We start from the raw sequence: 26096 nt of genomic DNA, 5'->3' as shown, positions 1-26096 counted from the left end.
CCTTTGACATCTTGGATGAGTGCACATGGTTGGTGCAATAGCAAATGGTTGTTGCACATTAATGGCAACCAACCTAACAATCACCCCCTTTGCCATTCATGCGGGGCAATTGTCCTCATTCTTCTTCAACACAAGCTTGCATCTTGCAGCTCTTCCAAGCTTTCCATTTTAAGAGCTTTTGTAGCCAAATTTACAGGTACTTGCCAAACCTTTCAATCATCAGAGTGACCTAAGCACACCTTTTCTCACACAAAAGGATCACTATAACCAGATGGTCTGCCACATCACATCTGAATAGTGTTAACGCTTGTCTCTGGAACAACATTCCCCTTCGAGCGTATCAACCACGCTCAGTCCGGAATGATTCCTCAAGCCTCACATCAAGGCTTACAACACCCCCTCAAACGGATATTTCAAGTGCGACAGTCATTATCTGAGTATCTCAATATGATCACAAGCTCACCACTCTTCCAAGAGTCTACTCATCCAGGAGTTGCGCCTGCCCTCTGTTCCACCCTAGGAACTACGCCTTACTTCTCCATGAGTCTCTCGCTCTTAGTCTCAAGAGTCTAGGTAGCTTTCCACCTTTAACCATGGGGGCAGCCCATAAAAGTTTGATCCATATCTGTCTTCATACTCTGAGTATTACAATGCCATTACCGAGCTCACCACCTTGACAAGAGTCAACTTGTTCCCGGAACCTGCGCATGCCCTCTGCTCCTTCATAGCAGCCACGTCTTAATGCTCCACAAGTCATCCACTTATTGTCCAAGGCAAATGTCTTCTAGCTCATTGATCTTTAGCATGGGGGCAATATCCATGAAAGTCAATCCTGCATTTGTCTCCATACTCATCATAGCCCTTTTATTGGCTATCCATCTGTCCACTCATACCTAGCCATCACATTGGCTTTGGGGCATTCTGAACTGGGCTCCTTCCACGGCCCTCACACCTTCTCCTGAGGTGTCTCCGCTCGTCGTCATACGGCGGTCTGATCATGGGCTCATCTCATAGCCCTCACACCTTCTCTTTAAGGTGTCTTCGCCTTTTATAGGCAGTCGCACCCTCCTTCAGCTAAGATGCTTCAAAGTGGCTCCATAAATTCTTTGCCACTAATTACATAGAAAGAGAAAGTTGCGGTATACTCCTCGCAATCCTCCAACTCAATTTCTATGTTTGGAGCTTCTACGCCTTTTCTGCTTAACAGCTCCACCCGCACCAACTCCCTTTGGTGTCTTCGCCTTTCATCATAGGCGGTCGCCTTTTATCACAGGCGTTTGCACCCCCTCAATTAGGTGCATCTGCAACAGCTCATCCTTCCATCCTTGCATGCATTGAAAGGTCCTCGCTTGTTGCCTTTATCAAGAGCACAAGAGACTTTTGTTGTACAACTTTTTCATAGTCTCTGCTCTGAGCTTCATCTGGGAACTCTTCTTCTCCTTGCACCTGTTGTCTCATTATAGTACCTCGTTGGATCCTCCGAGTACTCCTACACAATCTTCATGTGCTCTCGTGCAATTTTGGTTCTCCAGATTTCTCCCTATTCCTTGCTTATGTTTGACAGCAGCTCATCCTGTCACAACATCTATCCAAGTTTAAATAGGGTGCCAATCTTTATCCCTTTGCTGTATTTCTCTTCCATTATCAGGGTCTTCATCAATTCTCCCCTCGAGAAATTATAGTCACCGAATCTAACTTCCTTGGAGAAATCACCACTCCATCAAATCCTTGATCATACGGAACCCAACTGTTCCTTTATGCCGTCATCCTGCTAGTCTTCAACAGTTTCATAACAAACTGTCACATATACGAAAATAGTACCGTATGGATAATCCTTTCACTAAACAAGTTCCCAGGAAAGATTGGAGGGGTCACAACGGTCCCGCTTAAAACCCAATCTCCTAGCCAGAACTTCTTAGGTCATATCTATCCATCGTACTGTCTTTTCGTATATACAACCATTTGCTAGCTTTGTTGCGGCTTTCCTTTACAAGTGATCTGGGGTATCCTGGTTTTATACCTGATTTCTCAATATCTGGCGAGACTACCAGTGCTCAGATTCGTCAAGATTGGTCTTCATCAAATTTCACTCTCCACCTCAAATTGTTCAAATGATCGGGTGTCCAGAGTGTTCCAATTTTAACTTCCCTCAAGACAATTAAAATTCCCCACATAATAGTTCACCACATGTAATTGGGCAAACATGCGTGATTTCTTCTTCTTCAGCTCCATCGACCACCATGATGACCATCATATGCCTCCTGATCGGGCAATCTCTCTTTAATAATTCATCACTACCATTTATGATCTCAATCTCAACGATCGGACCATACCATTGCATCCGGAACGATCAAATTAGCTGGAAACAAGTCTGAAATCGTCCAAATCGCACTTCAGACGGCTAAGATTTGATCAAAATAATTTTGGCCTGATAAACGGCCCAGATTCAATTTCAGAACCGGTTGCACGTAGACTCCGCCACACAGGATCAAAATCCAGAGAGCTGACGTGGCTGTAATGACGTGTCATCCACGTAGGACATATAGGTCAACCAAATCTGACGTGGCAGTTTGACTGGTCAGAGTGCTGATGTGTCAGGTGACGTGTCTGATGACTGTGCAGAACTGCTGACGTGCCTAATGACGTGGCAGTTTGACTGGTCAGAGTGCTGATCTGTCAGGTGACGTGTCTGATGACTGTGCAGAACTGCTGACGTTGCTGATGACGTGGACAGTCACCCCGCCGGCGCGTGCGCCGGTTTCCGACGTCCGATTTCGACGCGGTTTTCACTAGTGGCTTCGTCTCTTCCTCCTCTACACAGTGGTATGGTCAAAACACAATTTTGACAACTTTCATTTTTGAGCAAAATCAAACACCACTTTAAACCGAACGCTCTGATACCAATTGTTGGGAATTCCGATCGGTGATGTTCTGATACTTGCTCATAGGAGAGCCAAGCACACTGACACAATATTTAACGTGGTTCGACAAAACCGCCTACATCCACGGGAGAAGTCAATATATTTAGAGATAGAGAAAGAATACAAAACAAATACATGGAGGAGGAGGATTACACCCTCTCATACTCAACTCTCAACTCTCTTTGCTGCACTTGCAGCTGCTGCAATGGCAGCAAGGCTGCTGCCATTGCAGCTCTCTCTTCCTCTCTACTCTCTTCACATTTTCATAATTTTCTTCACACATTTTGCTCTCTTGCATGTGCCTCTATTTATAGGCATTCATGGAGGCTTTTCTTCAACAAAGGTGGCTGCCAACTCCAACTCTTCTTCAACAATGGTGGCTGCCAACCTTTGACATCTTGGATGAGTTCACATGGTTGGTGCAATAGCAAATAGTTGTTGCACATTAATGACAACCAACCTAACAGCTGTGGCCCCAAACCCGTAAGGAATGAAGTAATGCAGATAGGTGATTGTGAAGCTGCAAGCAATACTTGAAGAAATTAAAAATGTACCATTTAAAACCTTTTGCATAACTGAATTTGGTAGGAACCATACCATATAGAAAGCACAGAGGTCTCCTCTTTAGGATTTGGTAACAGCCCAGATAGTAAAATAAGTACCTCATAAGACCACCATTCAAGACTGAAGAAATTGGCATACCAAAGATGATATCAGGGACTCGATTGGCATGGAAATAACAACAGGATGAGGGAAAAACCATGTCTTTTGTTGGAAGATTTTGGAGAGAAATTACCAAGTCATTATTGCAGAAGGAACAGCAAAGCGAAAGAATTCCCTTATGCCAAAGAAGACATCCTTTGAGAACACAGAACGAGTTTTTTCGCATTCGGAAGAATTCTTCATGTATAACCCAAGCAAGATAACATTCAACCAATATGATAAACTGATGGCTAATGCTGCTCCTATGATTCCCATTTCTGCTTTAAACACTAGAGCCCAACAGAGAGGTATATGGAAACACAGAGAGGCAAATGAACTACACAGCATTGGAAGGATCAAACTCTGAGTTTGGAAGTAGCGAATCAGCGCTTGAAGTATAGCATATGAAAACAAGTTAGGAATGAGGCAAATAGAGTATTTGCGAGCGACATGGGAGATTGAAGGGTCTTGGCCTATAAGGATAAGAAGCTTGTCTGTAAACATCCATAGAAAGGATATAGGGAGACAGACCAAAATCAAGGAAATGATGGCACAGTAAGTGTAAGTTTCAAGCTTTTGATATTGCTCTGCTCCGTAAGCTTGCCCGCATAGAGTTTCCAATGCACCAGCTAATCCAAACTGTTTGAAAGTCATAGCACCATGTTAAGTGTAGCTTGAAAAGTTTATCCTTAATGTACTTAGAACTCACTGAAACCTATATTATAATTTGAACTGAATTACATCACATTTTGTTCAGCTTTGACCTCTCAACTGATTAAAAACATATAAAATACAAGAAAACCTTGTCAAATCCGGTTGTTTTCGTTTTCAGTTTGTTTGAATATCTGTATAGTTGTCATTGCGCAAATGAGGAAAGCCTTGAGGCAGAATTTTGCCTGGTGCAGGCATAGAAGTGGAACTCATTGCACCTTCCAAAGCTCATCTAATTTTCTTCCACGTATAACCATAACCATGTATCAAAAAATCCGATATTTATATATAATAATATATAATGAAGATTATATATATTAATAAAAACATATAAGATCTCAAATTTATTTTTAACAATAAAAAATTGAATAATATTACAATTGCTACATTGAAGCTTACAACATTTAAGTTCAGGCAGACCAAAGCTCGAATAGGAAATCAGTTTGAGTTAAAATCAACCCTTCTGCAAGGAAAAAGTTCTTTACTGATTGAAAAAATTTGCAAAAGATTTGAGAGTAGTACTGAGGTGCAGTTTTCAATTAAGAGAGGAAAAGAAGTAGTTACAAGCAGACTGAAGCCGGTAACACTGGTGAAAGAGGAGGCACTAGAGATCCCAGATAGTGAGAGCTCATCAAGATGTCCAACCATCATCACTGAAACAACCTGCATCAGGTACTGCAGAACTGTGACTGCGACCATTGGCGCTGCTACATAGCTCACCTTCTTCAGCTCTTTCAAAGAGAGCTTCCATTTACAACTCATTTTTCTCGGCTCTTTACACAAATACCTCTCGCGTTCTCTTCTACTACTGCCTCCCAAAGATGCAAAGTTGGAGTAACGGTTGGTAGAAGTTTTCTATGCGTATTTTTTTCTGTAAATAGACGTGGTTGTCATTGTTGTAATTAATGAGTGCTTCTTCCACTTACCTAACTGCCTCTTCCAATTTTCTCTTGTTTTGCATAAAAAATGAGGGTTCCTATATGTTCAATGGTTCGGCCGTGACTTGAAACAACAGCGATTGCTTTTACTATTTTAAAATTAAATACTACGAAAATCAAAGAGAAGAGTTGAAAGTTAGATTAGAGCTGTAACTATTATGAAATAAAATAGAAATCTAATTTCTTACACTTGTCCTGTCCGAAGAATGATACTTGGGGTACACAAAGGTTTCCTGGAAAAATAAGAAAAGATGGGAAAATACATCTGCCTTCGATATCCTAAATATGGAATTCTGACCGCGACCAACTTTTCCTCGTCGTAAAAGAAATATTGCTACAGAATGACCGCAATGCTGAGATGGCTTCCACATTGAGCAAGCCATTCATTTTATGTGCTCCACAATAGAATAGAAAAATCCGTAGTGGGAGAGATCTCTATGTTTGTTGAGGCATAAAAAGACTAGTGTTTTCAACTAGTCCCGATCAGCCAGGACGTGAGATGGTGAAAGGTTGCACAACATGCATCAAACACACCTCACTTGTCACTTTCTTGAAGCATACATATCCACTAGTGCTCATCCATCGTGTCCATGACATGCATTCTGCGTCCAGAGAAAACCAACTGAGGGCAAGCCTCGAGCAAGGATGTGCTGTTGGAAGAAGCTTCGATCTTTTATGCAACAAAATACTGCACTTTACCACTGCACTCCTCTATGCAATCATGAGAGGTTCATGTTTCTCCAGACTTGAATTCTTCTTTGCCTCTAAGCCACATCAAAATCATTACACATTCTCAGTGCTCCTCTCTGGAACATGAATATTCCCTTAGATTGCAAATGAATTGGTCGGCACATTTGAGAAACTTGTGAGTGCTGATTGACAAGAATTACAGGTGCAGATCTTTCATCCTCCTAGATCTCCAGTTGTTTTAGCTCTTCCTCGGTCACAGTTTCAAATACAAGGAAACAAACAAATAATCCTGCAAGCAAGAAAATAGCCATGTTCTAAAAGTTAATGTAGACATGGAGCTAAAGAGCAAATTAAAATTGCTGGAACTTTTAAGTATAGAACAAGCTAGCAATAAGTTGAGTTACAGAAGCAGTGTTCACCTCAATGTCATCAGATAAAGAAAAACACAATCATATTGACTCCCACATTCACAGCATATACTTGTTTTCTATTTTCCTTTTCTGACTTTGGTACTTCCAGTCTAACAGAACGCTACCCAGCAGTACTAAGGCTAGTAAAGACTCTTGGCAGGCCATTGCTGAAACTAAAACAACTCAAAAGGTATGATTGACCTCAGCCAATATGAGATAACACTTCATCTTAAAAGGTGATGATCGACCTCAGCTAATATGCAATACATACCACTAATACAACTCAGAAGATCTGATTGACCTCAGCCAATATGTGTTAACAATTCATCTTAGCAGGTGATGGATTGGGTTTGGAGCAAGCAGCAATTTCAATATGTCAAACAAAAGGGGGAAAAGATGAAAGCACAGCAGTTTTTTTGTTATGGATAGCGATCAGAGATCACAAAGAGATCGTTCAAAAGACAAATAATCAGTTTGCTTGTGAGTTTTACCACTCATTTCCTAGAGTAGTGCAACATCCAGCAAAACGTTGACAGCTCAAAGACTTCAGAGAAATGCAAAAACAAGCAGCAATACATTAAATCACTAAGAAAGAAAGTCCTGCTGCATATTTCTACAGTTCTGCTAGGAGCAGCATGAGAGCAGTCTTAGCATGACAAAAAAAATTACATCTGAATGACAGTAATCAGCCATATTTAGTTCACCCTACAAGATATTCGTTTAACTCAATAACATAGGAACAGAGGATTGAGTCAGAACAACAACAATCATAAAATTACATCTGAATGCCAGTAATCAGCCATATTTAGTTCACCCTACAAGATATTCGTTTAACTCAATAACATAGGAACAAAGGATTGATTCAGAACAACAACAATCATTGATTTGAAACAGTGGTGTGTCAGAAAATAAACCTTCAAAGTGATTATGAACCTCAGTATTGCTTATAACCTGAGTGATTATCCTAATTTAGTAAAGTCCCTCAATCTCAAAAGTATGGTCAGCTAAAAGATAAAATTTGATGGTGGATAAAAGCAGTTTCCATGATACTTCAGAAGCAATAAGTCAGTTGGGATGAGGGTTGGGTCTAGCCAAAATTTCATCAGCATGCAATGAAAAAGAACTATAAGTGAAAAGGGAACCAGCGTGCATGTAAAAAATATTACTCGGCCATAAGAATTAATGACTGGCCAAAATGACTGAAACAAACAATAGGAATGACTAATAAAACTTTGTAATGCTTTGAAAGAAATGCAGACAAAATATGATGGTGTGGAAAAAAGGCAATGATCCAGTGGCAATTATTTAAGAGTCTAAACACTTAAATAACCTAATCAGTTATTCAATGAGTCACTGAAATGTTTGATCAACAAACAAGTATATTTTGAAGGAGAAAATTGAAAGAAGTTTCCCATCAGAATTCATGGCTAAGGGCCAAACTGGTTTTTGTTATATGATTTGTTTTCACGTTTCCTTCTACTTTTGGTCGCTAGAGCTGGGGGGAAGAGCAAATGAAGCATCCAAGTGACAAATTTTCTTTTTCCCTGTTTCTCGAAATTATATATAATTGCAGAAGGAATAGGAAAAAACTGGAGAGAAGTTTGAAAGTAAACACTTCTATAAATTCTTACCGTCAAATCGGAGAGTAAAATCCTTACTGTTTCAGCTGAAAATGCTCCTACATGCTAATTTAATATGCTATCAACATCAATTTGATAAAGAAAATGAGGTTTAAAAGGAAAACAAAAGGATTGGAAAGCCCAAAAATAGTCTTGCAGTGACCTTATTAAGCCTTCGAATGAAGCTGATGAAACTGCTCTTGCAAATCTATGGCTAGCGTTTCCCTGCCGGATTTCTTGAGGCAGTTGAAAACCTTCATATACACTTTAAAATATGGTCTAAGACCTTTCTTGATCATTTCAGAAAGAATATTTTGGGCAATCACCAGATTTCCTCTTTTCTGATGAAGCCTCGCAAGCAAGCTGTAATTCATGCAGCTTGTGCACTTGTACTTCTTATCTGAATCAACCACGTACTTATATGCCTCCTCGTATTGCTCAGAGTTGAAAAAACCCTTGATAAAGGCAGCATGTGTTGAAAGCCGAGGTTCAAGACCCCTTGCCACCATCTCATCAAAATAGTGACATGCAATTTCAGTCTTGCCGTTATTGCAGCAGTAATATATAAAAATTTCAAAGGTTAATGCATCAGGAGGGCAGTCCTTGTCCTGCATTTCCGTCAATACCTTGCAAGCATCATCATATTCACCGTTCTTAAGCAAACAGCTAATTAGATAATTGTAAATTCGGGAATTCAGTTCAAAGCCCTCTTTCCTCATCTCATCCTGAATATCTCTCACCCCTTTAAAATCACATCTCCGACACATTTCCCTGATAAAAATATAGTAATAAGAAATCTTCCTCTCAGTTTTCTTCATCACAAACTCAACCATGTCAAAGGATCCCAAAACACTGAACATTTCGATCAATGAGGGAACCCAACCATGACAAGACCCTCTAACTTCACGCAACAAGTCAATCACTCTCTGTGTGGATTCCACCAAGGACTCATTTGTAACATTCATGACATGTAAGAATTCGAATGCCTTTTTGGTTAGACATAACCGGTTCTCGTTAAACTCATTCAAAAGACTCCTCATAGCATCATAATCATCTAAACGCCCACAATTGTCAATAACCAAGCTACAAATATCAGAATTACATCTCAATTCAGGCTGCCAATGTCTAATCCAACGAAAGAAACGCAAAGCAGACACCTTTTCACTATTCAAGACATGAAAAACCAGAGTCACAGAAGCAATAGATAGCTTTACACTCAAAGAACCCAACTTGTACTCCAAATCATAATCATCCCTCTTAATCAAATCAATAATATATCCTACTTGCTTTTGCATTGCCCTTGGTCTGACCCTACCAGTTCCCATTTCCTTATAAACATTAAAGGATGGTGTCTTGTAACCTCGAAGATAACCATGAATATTTGACTTGAAGAAATAAAGATTCAAACTTTGACTATTATGACCATTGTACCTACCATTACATCCAGTAAAACCCATGTGTTTTGAGACAGAAGGTGACCTATTTGAGGAAAACAAGGATGAACTAGGATAGTTACAGAAACATAGAGAAGTTGAAGATGGGTATGATGGGTTTGGAAAGAGTTGTGGCTGGGACTGTTGGAAGAGGAGAGGGAAAATCAAATTATAATAAGGGTTTGAGAGGTACCTGAGATTTTTGTGAGAGAGCTTTGAGATCTCCATGGAACTGCTAGGAGCAGTGCTCCCTCCTTGTGGCTAGGTTGACAAAACCAGTTAAAATTATGTGTAATAAAGTTATTCCAAAGTTTTTGTAGGGTTACTTACAAATAAAAAAAAAAGTTTTTTCGAGTATCATGAACATATAATAGTAAAATTATATATGAAATTAATTTCAAGTCTACGTATAATTTGAATTTAATTAATGATTTATCATAATTTTTACATGTATAATAAAATATCAAATCATAAACTCTAATTTAATTATATTATGTAAATATATAAAGAATTGAATTATATTAATTCAAAAATATTTTTTAAATAATAATGATGCGAAAGAAGAGTACGTGCGTGTAAGAAAAGAACAAGAAATGCCAAGAGAAAATTTGGAGCAGTTTAACTGGTAAGCCTTTAAATTTACTCCAGTATAATTTGAGTTTTTTCAAGATCAATAAAAATTTAGTTATTAACTTTAATATTTATAAAATTAATTAAAATACATACAAATTATCTTTGATATTCATGTTAATCCAAAAAATAAAAACACCAAGAGGGGCACCAGAGGTGGAGATGATGAAAGGAGAAGGGATAATGTTAATAAACAGAGGTGGTGGAGTCATAGAAGATGCAGAAAAAGATACAGAAAAACTGGTTCCTGGGAATGGAGAAGCTAATGAGCCCAAGAAAAACCAACACGAAGTGAATTAATGGGTAAATCCAAGGAAGAACAACACGATGTGAAGAGAATATGGAGCATGCTGGGCTCTAGCTTCGTTTTCGAGTCTTTTCAACAGTTTTTAATGGCCATATAAAACAACCTCAGGATGAAGAAGACAATATTCAATCCGACGTGCTTGAAATTGTTGGATAGAGATCGATCATCCAGTCCGCATGCATGTATACACTACATGCCTCGGCATACCCTGCAGCAACACTAGGTATAAAACTAGATCATTTCACGTTTCAGATTCCGGTGATGGGTTATAAGAATGTCAGGCGGACTTTCCGATGTTTGCCATTTTTCTGATCCATTTCTTCTTTTCATTTCCCAGATAAGTTATGCGTAATGCATCACAAAATATATATTGCACTTGATAATTTAATGTTAACAAAAATCTAATATGACTCGCTCAGATCCTGGGAAATTATTAGCATATGCTAAGGGTTCTTTCTTCTTTCTTTGTTCTGCTTCAATATGAAACAAAATTAAAAGAAGAGAAAAGTGAACAAAATTGCATGAAAATTGGAACCAAATTGAAAATTAGTTTTTCTACAGTAGAAGAAAAAGAACTTAATTCAAATTAGTTTTGAAAGAACTTAATTCAAAAAGAACTTAATTGGAACCAAACAAAATCAAATGTAAAAGAACTTAATTGAAAAAAAAAATCAAAATGACAAAAAAGAAAAAGAAAAAGTAAATCTACAGTAGAAGAAAGAGTAAAACATCAATTCAAATTAGTTTTTCTTTCAATTTTAATATTCTCTTTGTTTAAAGATATCTTGAATTGGATTTTATGTTATCCTTTACAAGAATAAGATGTAAGAAACCCTAAAAGCTCTTAACTCTCTATTCTATAACAAATTATTTTTCTCTTTTTTATAATAACATTCACAACGAAATATATTGCTATATCTAACCTTGGATTATGATCTCTCGTTGAGGGATTAAGGTTATTGAATCAACTAATTTATCAGTTTAGCTGATCAACTTCTCGGTTGCATTAACTCATTACAAATGCAATTTTCATGTAGATATATAAAAAAGATGACTTTTGGCACACTTGTATGGAAAGGGGAGGGCGTAGGTTCAATGTTGACTGCTTGAATTTTTCATAATTAAGTTTGAGTAAAGGTTAAATTTAAAGATATTATTAACTAATAAGCTATAAGATTTGGGTTTAATGATGATGCTTTACTATTTATATAAATAGTGAAGTTATATGATATTTTTCTTTTTATCTTTATTTTTTTTTTCTTTTAATTAGATACTTCTATAACCTAATTAAATGAAATTAGGCTTAAATTTATGATATATATATATATATATATATATATATATATATCAAATTAATAGACAGGAGATTAAAATGTAAAACACGAAAAAAATATGAATAATCACAACTTCACAACCATTTTTATTTTTATCTCAAGATTTATTTTTGTTTATTTTTCAATTATTGATATGGAGAGAAGAAAGAGAAACTTACTTGGAAATAATACGAAGAGAAAAAATTATTGATTATCTTGATTTTAATAACTAAAATGACCAAGGTTGCTATCAAATAATTTCATTAGACAAGAAAAATTTAATAATGGTGGTTTTTGATCTTTTTATTGCTTGAAAAAGTAGGTTGGTATTTTTTTTTATTTGATTTTATATTTTTTAACTAATTTAAAGGTGTTTTGAGTTGAGATGATATTTTTTTCTTTTTATCTATAGATACTTTTTTTTTATGAAAATTGGTTGACAAATGAATTTTAAAGCTCAAAACCCTACTCTTCTAATTTCTTAACCATTATAATGGTGGTTATAATATAGTCTGTTTTTTAACACGTGACGAGTCACCTGTTAATACATACAACTTATTGTCTACTTTATTAAGAAAAAAATAATGAAAACAAGAGGGGTGATTTGTCTTTAGCTTTTAAGTATGTACTGACATGTTTTTTTTTTCATTTTAATTTTTAATTAATTTATTTAACACATTATAATTATATTACTTTATGAAATTCTTAAATTAATTAATAATTTATTTTAGTTATTATTTAAAATTTAGAAATTGAATTCAAAATATATTGATTTTCAAATTCTATTTGATCAATTTATTTTATGAATATCATTTGAATAATACCATTTTAATCTTAATTAAATAAATACATTAATGATTCATGTATTTATCTTTCTTGTCTAGTTAAGTTAAGAGCTTGACACAATAGCTTGTATTGACCTGAAAATATCATAATTTTAATAATTACAAAAATAATTCAAATACATTAAATTTTAAAATTGAAACCAAAATTTTACTAGCAAGTAAAAATACATTGCCAACACCTACATGTTTTTCTTTACATTTTAAAAAACTTTCTATATACAATGAAGTGCATTAGATGTCATGCTCGCACGATACCGCGGTCTTGTGGCATGCTTGTGCATTATCATGTATTTATGAAAAAATCATATGAAAAAAAACTATTTCAATCCAAAATATTTTTAAAGAAAAAACTATAAATCTAAATTCTTAACCAGTTTAATATTAAAAAAATAAAATTAACAAAGATAATTTTAGAAACAATCATTAAAAAAGAAAGGAAAAATCAAGTAGGGAAACACTATAGCAATCTATAGTGTTTCATGAGGAAATCTAATGTTGTAATTCTTAACTAGCTCAATATTAAAAATAATAAAATTGATAAAAATAATTTTAAAAAAATCATAACATAAAAAATCATATGGAGGAATACTATAGAAATCCACAATGTGTTAAAGAAAAAAATACGAAGCCAAAATTCTCCACCAACTTAATGTGAAAAAAATAAAATCAACAAAAATAATTCTAAAAAAAATCATGAAGGGAAACACTATAACAATTTACAATGTTTTTTTTTTTAAGCTATAAAACTAAATTCTCAACTAGTCTAAAATTTAAAAAATAAAATTAACAAAAATAATTATAAAAAAAAACAACATAAAAAATTGAAAAGAAGAAGAAGACAATTTTGAAAAAAAAGACAAAAAAATAGGGAAAAAAACATCTGGAGAAAGCTAAAGGTAAATTCTCAATCAGCTTAATATTAAAATCATTTAGAAAAACAATGTAGCAAACTAAGTATTTTGTGAGGAAATATATAATTATAATTCTCAACCAACTTAATATTAATAAAATAAAATCAACAAAGAAAATTTTAAAAAATATCACAAAAGAAATGAAAGGAAAAAAAACCATGCAAGGAAAAACTGTAACAATCTATAGTGTTTCATGAGAAAATCTACAATTATAATTTTCAATTAGCTCAATATTAAAAATAATAAAATCGATAAAGATAATTTTTAAAAAAAATCATAACAAAAAAAATTATGTGAAGAAACATTGTAGCAATCAACAGTGTTTAAAAAAAGAACTATAAAGCTAAATTTTCAACCAGTTCAATATGGAAAAAATAAATTCTATAAAGATAATTTTAAAAAAAATTGATAAAAAAAACATGTGGGAAAACACTCTAGTAAGACAAAAATCATATGAAGAAATATTGTAGCAATCCATGTGATTTAAAGAACTACAAAACTAAATTTTTAATCAGCTTAATATAAAAAAAATAAAAATGATAAAGATAATTATGAAAAAAATCATTAAAACAACCATGTGGAGAAACACTGTACCAATCGACATTATTTAAAAAAAAAACTAAATTAAATTCTCAACCATTTTAATAGAAAAAAACAACAAAAACAATACTGAAAAAACAAACAACAAAAAAGATAATTTTTGAAAAAAAAAGATAAAAAATGAAAAAACAAAACATGTTAGGAAAACTAAAACTAAATTTTCAATCAGCTCAATATTTAAAAAATAAATTTGATAAAAATAATTAAAAAACATGTGAGGAAATATTATAACAAAACAAAAATCATATAAAGAAAATACTGTAATAATCTACAATATTAAAAAAAAAATACAAAATTAAATTCTCAACTAACTCAATATAAAAAAAATAACAAAGGCCATTTTTAAAAAAAATTATAAAAAAAAAAAATCATGTATGAAAATATTATAGCAATCCATAATATTTTAAAGAAAAAAATTACATAACTAAATTATCAATCAATTCAATATTTAAAAAAATTGGTAAAGATATTTTTGAAAAAAAAGAGTCAATTTTTTTTAAAAGAAAAAACATGTAAAATAAAAAAGCCAAGTAATATATAAAAAAATCTTTTAAAAAGAGAAACAGTACTTTTCACACCTCACACATTTTAGACACATTTTAGAGTATTCTTAATTAATCAACTAGTATATGCACAAGTGGTGTGGTGGTGAACTCCTTTCCTTTTCTTTTCTATTTTTTTTTTGAAGTAAAGGAAATCCAATTTGATTCCATGCTAAAGTTGATTTTTCTTTTGGTCTTAGTCAAAGTCAATTTTTATTTTTATTTTTTGATTTGGGCAAGTTTTATTAGAACAAACTTAAAATCAAGTTTTTCAAAAAGTTAATTGTAAATCTAATGTAATAAATTGTTTGAATCCCAACAAATTTTACAAAGTTACAATAAACCTTTATATATATATATAAACACAACAAATACACATTTCATATGTTAAATGAAACTTAAAAAAAAAACTTACTATAGGTATGTTTTTTGGAGGATATATTATTCAAGATATTCTCTACATATGAATTTTTTTTAATTTAACTTGAAAAAAAAAACATTCTTCATTGTTTATAGTATTTAAAAATAAATAATATTAAATATAATTAGTAAAATTAAAATTAAAAATAAAAATATTACCAAAATTAAGAACCTAGGTTTTGTTAAAAAAACACAAATGTATAAACATCATACCATGTGAATGGTATATTTAGTTTATTAAGAAGAAAACAGAGAAAGATTTCCAATTAAGTAATTGATAGTATTATTTAAAAATATATTAAAATAATATTTTTTATTTAAAAAATTATTTTTAAAATTAAAAAAAGTAAAAAAATAATTTTCAAAATTTAGGGTATTTATTTGGAAGGCAGTTCCAAAACCGACGCTAACAACAACCATTAAAACGCCGCCACGTAAGGAAGACGAGTTAAAGTTGAATTTTCTCTCATGGTGTGTGGTTGGCACACCACGTTGCCACCCTCCCTCCCTCTCGATTATTCTTCTCTTTTTTCTTTTCTTTTTTTATTTTAAAGCAGGAGCCCGCAAAGCCAACAAAAACAAAAACTCTCCCCTTTCCTCTCTAGTTTCTATAAAACAAGCCAACAACTCTCCCTCTCCAACGCCTTGTAGAAAGCAGAAAGCGAAAGGCAAAGAGAATTCAAAGAGAAGAAATGGCTTCGTTTGCAGAAGCACCACCTGGCGATTCAAAAGTCGGAGAGAAGATCTTTAAGACCAAGTGTGCTCAGTGTCATACCGTCGACAAGGGTGCCGGTCATAAGCAAGGTAACTTTAGCGCCCCCCTCTTTTTGTTTGGATCTTCTATTTTCGGGGTCAAATTGTCTTTTTATTTTTTTGATTATTATGTTTTCAGCCCCAATAATTCGTAGATCTAATCTGTTTAGATGGACAGTACTGTGGAGTTTTTTTTGTTCTCTTTCACTCTGATGGGTTTAAGGTTTTTGCAAGAAAATCATGATTTTGGTGAGAGGTGGAAGCTGGGCTTAAATTTTGGATTGGGATTTGGGATCTGGTATTTAATGAGTGAACATTTTAGATAGTCAATTTCTTCTAAGATTTGTGTTAAAATTATTTGCTTGGTTCCTGTGTTTTCAAGGTTTTAATTAGCTTCGACTGTTTACATGTACAGGACCCAATCTGAATGGCTTGTTTGGAAGGCAGTCAGGAACAACTGCTGGATACTCTTACTCTGCTGCTAACAAGAACAGGGCCGTCACGTGGGAGGAGAAGACTTTGTATGATTACTTGCTCAACCCCAAGAAGGTATTAATCAACTCTAAAGCATAGTATGACTTGGCATGCTTGCCAGTGCGTCTCTAACGGGTTAAGTACGGTTTATACATTGAAGTTTTGTGATAATTCTGTGATGATACCTGGACTTAGTTGTTTTCTATATGACATTGTTAATGAGCATTTGGTAACTTAAGGTCTTGAAGAGAAACATGCTGGACAATATGCTAGGTCTTGTAATGAGGAAGGCTGGGTTAAAAATTGAAGGACTTGCAAACAGAGAACATGGAGCGTGTAGATTATAATGTTTAGGCTTTGCTGTGAGATCAAGGTTGAATAATCAAGTAAAGTGACCCCATCATTGATGATATTTATCCTATGGTGTATGAAATGAACTTTCACATTTCATTTCAATGTGATAAGATAGCCTAGCATTTATAGTTGGTTGAATCATCTGACTATCTTAGATACCGATGAAGAACTCATGTCTTGACACTGGTGTTTGTGCCTCATATACCGTGTTTATTTTTGTGAGTTTGCGTTGCTGTCCTAAAGTGAAAATTGTTTATGCAGTACATCCCTGGAACGAAGATGGTTTTCCCTGGATTGAAGAAGCCACAGGAGCGTGCTGATCTCATTGCATACTTGAAGCAGTCCACTGCATCTTAAGCATTTTACAATTCCAGCCTCCCCATTTTGCAGTTGTTGGAGATAATTTTTTTTCCCAATAAAGTAAACCATAGTCAATGATCCTTTGAAGAGTTGCCATAATTGGCAAACTAAACATTCGATTCATTTAGCTTACTGTGCCTCTATTTTGCGAATATTTGGTGGATTACCAATAAACAGTTTGTTAATGATAGTTTTCAGTTTTGATATTGCATGAACATTTCCATAGTTGCTATTGTTTGCCTTAAATCAACTCTGATGCATAGCAGGTCTATGGTAAAGTACTTTTGAATGAAATGCAAAATGGTGTATTGGAATCTCTAGCAGGCGATTACTGGAATGCTTTCATTTTCCAGTGTTGGATAAATGCAACTGAATGGATCACTCCCCCTTCTACCCATCTCCAATGGTTACCTATTGAATCCCATTAAGGGGGGATACTTTGCTCGATACTGTTTTTTACTGCTCTGGGTAACCTTAGGTCTTCTGTTATGGCTTGTAAGCAGTCTGAGAACTGGGATGCAAAATGTGATAAAGTGGCCTTTACAAGTGACTTTGTTCGGGGAATGCAAGTTTATTTTTATTTTTCCTTTCTGTCGAGTACAGTATATTTCTTACATGCAACCATGGTAATCCCTAGTAATGAAAGGTTGCCATGGCACAGTGAACTGGAATTGACTTCTGCTCCCTTTGTGGGGAAATAGTTATAGAGAAACTTGTCCTCAAATCCTGAACTGAATAGAAAGGGGAGAGGATGATATGAACGATCGATGGTTAAGTTGTGAGAAAAATTGATTACTTTTTCCCGTTATCCAAGCACATGTACATTCATACTTCGATTATCCATGTTTAGCTTCATAACACGTTTTCAGATCAGATCGGTCTGCAAGTCTTCTCATGTCGGCCAGTAATTCTGATGTTAATTACTTCACTATTTTTCCTTCTTTCTGGTTAATGATGGATAGTTATTTAACATCACCAGTGGCCAGAAAAATCTAAAAACATGGAGTATAGAAGGAAAATGTGATATAAGAAAAAACTAAATTTGAGAAACCTCAAAAGCATCACCGCCGTCTCTCGTCACCCAACCAGCCACCCTCTCGATCTCGCGCTCGCGCACGCCACACGGTCACCCTTTCGAAATTGTTCAATAACCAAAACATTAACGATTGAAATGGAGTGGAATCGAGGCGACTCGTCGATGAGTATGGGTAAGTTATGGAGTGAGTCAGATGGGTGGGTGGAGCAAGTCAAATACTAACAGCTCCATTTTGGATGTTCTCCAGGAGTGCTAATGGAAAGTATGATCACAGACGAGCAAAAATGGCAGAAAAATAGTTAAATCAGAGAGGGAGAGTAAGAGAGGGAGATTTCCTGAATTTCAAGCTCATCATTTCATAATATTCTCATGCCCAGACAAATTCAGTTACATGTAATTTAGCCATGATTTTCCTCCTAGACTCTGCTGATAACTATCAGGAAGTTAAATGTTCCAAGGCAAATAAAGAACTGAAAGGAAGAGATAAAACGCTACGAATGACAAATAAGCAAAACGTTGCGTAGCGACTAAATGAAACAGAGCGCATCACAACGGTCCATTTATTTTTAAGAGGTAATCACTTCAATTGGTTGTAGGTTATTTTAGAGTTGTTTGGAAGTATGGTAGTAATTATAGTTTAAAATATTTTTTTATTTAAAAATATATTAAAATAATATTATTAAAAAAAATTAAAAATATATTAAAATAATATTATTAAATTTTTTTTTATATAAGCTAAAAAATCTGAAAATAAAAACAAAAAAATTATATAAGCTAAAAAATCTGAAAATAAAAACTAAAAAATTTAAATTTTTAAAAGATATGATTTTAATTACATTCTCAAACACTATCTCTGTCTCTTTCATTCAAACCTCTATCAATTTCTCTTTCAAATGTACCTTATTTTCTAAGAAGAATGTAGGAACCCTAAAGCAAACCCATATATCAGATTTGCCAGAGACAAACCCTTCTAGTGAATTAATACTTAGATTGTTGCTAGATTTTCTCATTTAACCATTCTACAATCTATAAACCGATGAGTAGGTGGAGGAAATCCATAAAGAACCTTGAAAGGATTGGTTTTAGTGGAAGAATAGAAATTGATTTTATACCACTATTTAAAAAGGGAAAATCATTTAAACTAATGAGTAGAGTTATCACTAGTTATGCATCATAAATAGGTTTCTAAGCACTTATTGACTATCTTTGTCTAACCATCAAACTGAGAGCGATAAAAGTAATAGGTTGTTGAGTAATGTTAGTTAACTCCTGGATGCTTAAACAATTATCTACAAAACTGGCTAACAAATATTAGATTTTTATCACTTATAATAGAAGCTGAGAAGCCATGTAATTTGTAAATATTATTCATAAATACCTTAGCCACTAAATAAGCACTATAAGAATGAACTAGAGCCATAAAATGAGAATACTTGTTGAATCTATCCATCAACACTAAATTACCTTTTTTTCATCTGACATAGGCAATCTTTTGATGAAATCCGTACATGATACAAACTAAGTTATGTCTGAATTTGATCTTAAAACATTTGTAACCAGTTCTGTGAGATTAAACACATTTCTCAAACCATATATTAGACCGAATTGAAATTTTATAAGGAGATATTGAACATATGGAGTTATATTGCGGTAAATTTCTAAGTCAAATGAATTTTAGAACATATTATTTTAAAGAATTAAAGTTACTAGGTAAATTTTGTCAAATCTACCAACTAAACCTCCATGTATTGTTTGGGACGTATTTGAAGATACATGTAGAATTTTACTGCTATTCAAGATGAGTTAGCAACTAGATATCTCATACTTTATACCCATATATGATAAGTCTAGTAATTCATTTAAAAGAGAGAGAACGACATGTTTGGAATCAGAAATGAAGTCTACCAAAAATGTGCAAAAGTGAGGAAGAAAGTGAATAGTACTAAATGACATATAGTTTGGTATTTTTTAGTTTTTTGGGTTTGAACATATTAAAATGACTTCGTTTCTTCCTAATACACAACTTTTTTCCCAACGGTTTAGTTTTTGTAACCTGTATTAATTAGGGGTTTTGCCTTTTCCAAGTCAATTTTGATCCCTATTTTCTTGTAATTTCACAATCAAACCCTTAATTAGTCTCAATCTTTGAGATTCCTTTCAATTATGCCCTTGGACTTCTTCGATTAAGCCCTCAAATATTTGGTTTTGATATTCTTCAATTTTGTTCTTAATTGACCCTTTAAACTTTTAATTCTCTTTCTTCAATTTTGTTCTTAATTGGCCCTTTAAACTTTTAATTCTCTTGATTTTATCCTTGATTAAATCAATTAGCCTCTTAGAACTTCAATGCTTATTCATTTTAGACCCTGAACCTATAGTTCTTGCAATCTTGACCTGAATTGACTTTTAAACTTTAATTTTTCTCTAATTAAATCCCTAGTTATATTAATTAAGTCGATCCAAAGCTCAATTATATATCTTTACTTATTGAACCTTTTGATTTTGACTAAAATGACTTATAAACTTTCATTTTTCATTTTAGCTCCGGGTTAAACCAATCAAGCTCTTTTAAAGTTCAATTATGTACTTCACTTTTTCATTTTTTGTGATTTTGCCATCATGTTCAACTTCCTTCTTAATTAAACCCTCATCTATCAAATTGAATTGCCAAACTTTGTAACTTTGACCATGTTGCTCCTCAAACTTTGTAGTCTTCGACCAATTTCAATATATTTTTCAAAATTTCTTTAACAAGACCCCAAATTATTTATTCACCTGATATTCTAACTCGCTCGCTGTAAGTAAAATATCTTTCTATAATTCGAAATATTATTATTAGTTTTTTGAATTTTGATTTTTTTAAAAAAAAATAGGAATATTTTTCTTAAAAGAATTACATGAAAAATAATATATTTTTTTTGAGAAACCAAAATTAGGTTATGACATAAAAATGTTAGAGTTCAAAAAATTGAAAATAAAAAACGGATAAAGAAAGGAGCACATCATGCACATACAGCAACTTCAGCAAGATGAATACGCCTTTTCTCAGCAAACATCTCCCGAAATTGCTCAAATCTGCCTTCCTTTATTGCTTCTCTTATTGACCGGAAGAACCCCAGATAGTGGTGTGTATTATGTCTGCAATGAAAGGGATAAACCGTCAACATCATCATCGTCAATGTCAGCGTCAGTGTCCTAATAGAGGTAAGCAATGATGCTGTACATTTCTAGAAGAATCTGGGCCAACATTTCATGAACATTGAGTAAATGATTGATGTAAGCTTTAGTATGATTCTGACAAGTATAGCAGCTGCAGCTTTCAACAATTGGCGTCGCATCTTTCCTGAAAGGAGACCGACCATGTAAACAACCACCAAGAAGAAAGCTCTCTTGTTGAAATAGGAAATACTTTTCCTCAAATAATAAAATGGCTGTCATTCTTCTTTTCTTTGCATTTTTTAAAGAAACTTAATGCGTGGTTGTCCCGTGCTCTAATTTGATAAAATAGAAATAAAATTTATACAGTAGAAGATTTTTCTGCATGCACTCCTAAAGTTTAAACCTTTTGAGTCAAGGCTAGATGGGCCCTTTCAGAAGAGAGCATTGTTTATTTGGATGCATTTTCTGCATTGGTAGAGAAACAAGCTTAAGAAAAGTAAGCTCCGCTTTTCAAATTCATGACTAAAAGGTCACCATCTGATCTCAGTTCTGTCATAACCCAAGCAAGATAACATTCAACCAATATGATAAACAGATGGCTAATGCTGCTCATATGATTCCCATTTCTGCTTTAAACACTAGAGCCCAACAAAGAGGTATATGGAAATACAGAGAGGCAAATGAACTAAACAGCATTGGAAGGATCAAACTGTGAGTTTGGAAGTAGCGAATCAGCGCTTGAAGTATAGCATATTAGAACAAGTTAGGAATGAGGCACATAGAGTATTTGCGAGCAACATGGGAGATTGAAGGGTCTTGGCCTGTAAGGATAAGAAGCTTGTCTGTGAACATCCATAGAAAGAATATAGGGAGACAGACCAAAATCAAGGAAAAGATGGCACAGTAAGAGTAAGTCCCAAGCTTTTGACATTGCTCTCCTCCGTAAGCTTGCCCGCATAGAGTTTCCACTGCACCAGCTAATCCGAACTGTTCGACAGTCATAGCACCATGTTAAGTGTAGCTTCGAAAGTTTAACCTTAATGCACTTAGAACTAACTGAAACCTATATTATAATTTGAACTGAATTACGTCACATTTTGTTCAGCTTTGACCTCTCAACTGATTCAAAACATATAAAACTACGAGAAAACCTTGTCAAATCCGGTTGTTTTCGTTTTCAGTTTGTTTGAATATCTGTATAGTTGTCATCGCGCAAACGAGGAAAGCCTTGAGGCAGAATTATGCCTGGTGCAGGCATAAAAGTAGAACTCATTACACCTTCCAAAGCTCATCTTATTTTCTCCCACGTATAACCATAACCATGGGAAAAAAAAATCCAATATTTATATAATTGAAACATGTAAAAACATAGAATAATATTAATACATTGGAACATGTAAACTTACAGTTGCTTTTAGTCCAAGTCAAAGTCAATTTTATTATTTAACTTGGGCATGTTTGATTAGAATAAACTCAAAATCAAGTTTTTCAACAATTTAATTATAATCTAATGTAATGTGAGTTGGGTGTTAGATCAATGAATTCATAAATTGTTTGAATCACAGCAAATTTTACAACGCTTCTAGAAAGCAGAAAGCAAAAGGCAAAGAGAATTCAAAGAGAAGAAATGGCTTCGTTTGCAGAAGCACCACCTGGCGATTCAGAAGTCGGAGAGAAGATCTTTAAGACCAAGTGTGCTTATTGTCATACCGTCGACAAGGGTGCCGGTCATAAGCAAGGTAACTTTATCGCCTCCCTCTTTTTGTTTGGATCTTTCTATTTTCGAGGTCAAATTGTCTTTTATGTTGTTGATTATTATGTTTTCAGCCCCAATAATTCGTAGATCTAATCTGTTTAGATGGACAGAACTGTGGAGTTTTCTCTCTCTCTCTCTCTCTCTGTCTGATGGGTGCAAGAAAATCATGATTTTGGTGAGAGGTGGAACTGGGTTTAGAAATGGATTTAATTAAGCAAAGATTAAATTTATGTGGGTTTCTTTCAGTGTTTTTTTAAGGTTTTAGGATGATATTTATAATTTTGGATTGGGATTTGGGATTTGGGATCTGGTATTTAATGAGTGAACATTTTAGATAGTCAATTTCTTCTAAGATTTGTGTTAAAATTATTTGCTTGGTTCCTGTATTTTCAAGGTTTTAATTAGCTTCGACTGTTTACATGTACAGGACCCAATCTGAATGGCTTGTTTGGAAAGCAGTCAGGAACAACTGCTGGATACTCTTACTCTGCTGCTAACAAGAACAGGGCCGTCACGTGGGAGGAGAAGACTTTGTATGATTACTTGCTCAACCCCAAGAAGGTATTAATCAACTCTAAAGCATAGTATGACTTAGCATGTTTGCCAGTGCGTCTCTAACGGGTTAAGTACGGTTTATACATTGAAGTTTTGTGATAATTCTGTGATGATACCTGAACTTAGTTGTTTTCTATCAAGTTATGACATTGTTACTCAGCATTTGGTAACTCAAGGTCTTGAAGAGAAACATGCTGGACAATATGCTAGGTCTAATGAGGAAGGCTGGGTTAAAAATTGAAGGACTTGCAAACAGAGAACATGGAGCGTGTAGATTATAATGTTTAGGCTTTGCTGTGAGATCAAGGTTGAATAATCAAGTAAAGTGACCCCATCATTGATGATATTTATCCTATGGTGTATGAAATGAACTTTCACATTTCATTTCAATGTGATAAGATAGCCTAGCATTTATAGCTGGTTGAATCATCTGATTATCTTACATACAGATGAAGAACTCGTGTCTTGACACTGGCGTCTGTGCCTCTTATACCATGTTTATTTTTGTTAGTTTGCGATGCTGACCCGTAGTGAAAACTGTTTACGCAGTACATCCCTGGAACAAAGAAGGATTTCCATGGATTGAAGAAGCCACAGGAGCGTGCTGATGTCATTGCATACTTGAAGCAGTCCACTGCATCTTAAGCATTTCACACTTCTGGGCTCCCCATTTTGCAGTTGCTGGAGATTTTCTTTTTTTACCAATAAATAACCATCCTATACAATGAGCATTGCATCAATGCTCCTTCGAAGAGTTGCCATAATTGGCAAACTTAACATTAGACCCATTTAGCTTACTGTGCCTCTATTTTGTGAATAGTTCGTGGATTACCAATGAACAGTTTGTTAATGATAGTTTTTGGTTTTGATGATATTGTATATGAACATTTCCATGGTTGCTATCGCTTGCCTTCAATATACCCTGATGCATAGCAGGTCTACGGTAATGTACTTTTGAATGAAATGCAAAATGGTGTATTGGCATCTCTAGCAGGCAAACATTGGAATGCTTTCATTTTCTAGTGTTGGATAAATGCAACTGAATAAATCACTCCCCCTTCTACCCATCTCCAATGGTTTGGCCTATTGCTCGGTCGCCATTTACATAGGTTGGGAGCTCCACTCATGCTGTTGTGGGTGATTGGTATGAATCCGATACTGTTTTTTACTGCTCTGGGTAACCTTAGATCTTCTGTTGTGCTTTTAAATTCATACTTCGATCATCCATGTTTGGTTTCATGACACGTTTTCAGATCAGATCGGTCTACAAGCCTTCTTCTCATGTCGGCCAGTAATTCTGATGTTAATTACTTATTTTATCCCCATATATGCCCCCTCTGAGATCGATTTGCTATGTTCTGTATCCTTCACTCTTTTTCCTTCTTTCTGGTTAATGATGGATAATTGTTTAACATCACCAGTGGCCAAAAAATCTAAAAACATGGAGTATATAAGGAAAATGTGATATAAAAAAACTAAATTTGAGAAACCTTAACCTCAAAAGCACCACCGCCGTGTCTCGCGAGCCCAAACAGCCACCCTCTTCCCTCTCCATCTTGCGCTCGCCGCACAGCCGCCCTTTCGAAATTGTTCAATAACCAAAACATTAACGAATGAGATGGAGTGGAATGGAGGCGACTCGTCGATGAGTATGGGTAAGTTATGGAGTGAGTCAGATGAGTGGATAGAGCGAGTTAGATACTAGCATCATCAAAATTTGGATGTTTTCCAGGAGTGCTAATGGAGAGTAAGCTCACAGACGAACAAAAATGGCAGAAAAATAGTTAAATCAGAGAGAGAGTAAGAGAGGGAGATTTCCTGAATTTCAAGCTCATCATTAAGTCATCATTTCATAATATTCTCATGCCCAGACAAATTCAGTTACATGTAATTTAGCCATGATATTCCTTCCAGACTCTAGCTGATAACTACAGGAAGTTAATGTTCGAAGGCAAATAAAGAACTGAAAGGAACAGATAAAACGCTACCTATGACAAACAAGCAAGTTGCGTAGTGACTAAATAAAACGGTGCGCATTACAACAGTAGACTTATTTTTTAGAGGTAATCACTTCAATTGTTATAGCTTCATTTATTCGGCATATATTTTGAAATTCTACAAAAATTATAGTTTAAAGTATTTTTTATTTAAAAATATATTAAATTAATAATTTTTTTTAAAAAATATTTTTAACATCAAAATATCAAAAATCTAAACATATATAAAAAATTTAAATTTGAAAAAAACATGAATTCAATCCCGTTTTTAAACATTGCCATTATCTTTTTCATTTAGATCTCTTACAATTCCCTCTTCTTCAAATCCACCTTATTCTCTGGGAAAAACATGGGGAACCTCAAATTGAATTCTTCAGTAAGCCTTCAAGTTGCATCTACCGGAGACGAACTCTTCTAGTAAATCAATACTTGGGTTTCTACTTGATTTCTTCATTTAACCATTCTACAATCCATGAACCAATGAGTAGGTGGATGGGATCCATAAAGATCTTTCATTTAAACCACTAAGTAGAATCATTCTACAATCCATAAACCATGAATAGGTGGATTGAATCTATAAAGAACTTTCTAAACTAATGAATAGAGCTATCATTAGTCATGCATCACAAATAGGTTTTCTCGCCTTTGTTCACCATCTTT

The 26096-nt window shown here is 34.3% G+C and overlaps 4 protein-coding genes across 10 annotated transcripts; 2 read left to right on the top strand and 2 right to left on the bottom strand.

Moving 5' to 3' along the window:
* Positions 1–2734: 2734 nt before the first annotated feature.
* Positions 2735–4664, bottom strand: LOC105130818 (MATE efflux family protein 9-like). The gene is made up of 5 exons (XM_011033501.1): positions 4469–4664; positions 3718–4262; positions 3519–3605; positions 3382–3441; positions 2735–2813 (listed from the first exon to the last, which is right to left on the bottom strand). Exons 1-5 carry the CDS (start codon positions 4481–4483, stop codon positions 2735–2737), a joined length of 786 nt encoding a protein of 261 aa, XP_011031803.1. The 5' UTR covers positions 4484–4664.
* Positions 4665–5405: 741 nt separating this feature from the next.
* Positions 5406–9703, bottom strand: LOC105130661 (pentatricopeptide repeat-containing protein At2g15630, mitochondrial-like). Of its 6 annotated transcripts, none has more exons than XM_011033262.1 (4): positions 9618–9703; positions 8155–9422; positions 8004–8057; positions 5409–6545 (listed from the first exon to the last, which is right to left on the bottom strand). In XM_011033262.1, the coding sequence occupies exons 1-2, from the start codon at positions 9650–9652 to the stop codon at positions 8159–8161; spliced, it is 1299 nt and encodes a 432-aa protein (XP_011031564.1). In that variant the 5' UTR covers positions 9653–9703; the 3' UTR covers positions 5409–6545; positions 8004–8057; positions 8155–8158. The 6 variants fall into 6 exon arrangements, 5 of the variants coding, with proteins under 5 accessions (XP_011031564.1, XP_011031560.1, XP_011031562.1 ...); XM_011033258.1 differs by having other exon boundaries at positions 5409–6251; positions 6382–6545; positions 8155–9622; XM_011033260.1 differs by having other exon boundaries at positions 5409–6251; positions 8155–9622.
* Positions 9704–15541: 5838 nt separating this feature from the next.
* On the top strand, positions 15542–24341 carry LOC105130660 (cytochrome c-like). Of its 2 annotated transcripts, none has more exons than XM_011033256.1 (4): positions 15542–15653; positions 22732–22867; positions 23312–23445; positions 23989–24341. In XM_011033256.1, the coding sequence occupies exons 2-4, from the start codon at positions 22756–22758 to the stop codon at positions 24082–24084; spliced, it is 342 nt and encodes a 113-aa protein (XP_011031558.1). In that variant the 5' UTR covers positions 15542–15653; positions 22732–22755; the 3' UTR covers positions 24085–24341. The 2 variants fall into 2 exon arrangements, with proteins under 2 accessions (XP_011031558.1, XP_011031557.1); XM_011033255.1 differs by having other exon boundaries at positions 15543–15653; positions 22722–22867.
* On the top strand, positions 15562–17142 carry LOC105130659 (cytochrome c). Its single transcript, XM_011033254.1, has 3 exons — positions 15562–15796; positions 16161–16294; positions 16835–17142. Exons 1-3 carry the CDS (start codon positions 15685–15687, stop codon positions 16928–16930), a joined length of 342 nt encoding a protein of 113 aa, XP_011031556.1. The 5' UTR covers positions 15562–15684; the 3' UTR covers positions 16931–17142.
* Positions 24342–26096: the final 1755 nt, after the last annotated feature.

The sequence above is a fragment of the Populus euphratica genome, unplaced genomic scaffold (genome assembly GCF_000495115.2).
Source record: "Populus euphratica unplaced genomic scaffold, PopEup_1.0 scaffold29.1, whole genome shotgun sequence".
NCBI classification, from domain to species: domain Eukaryota; kingdom Viridiplantae; phylum Streptophyta; class Magnoliopsida; order Malpighiales; family Salicaceae; genus Populus; species Populus euphratica.
The sequence above is the reverse complement of the archived record's forward strand: the minus strand, read 5'-3'. Positions and strand labels throughout refer to the sequence as shown.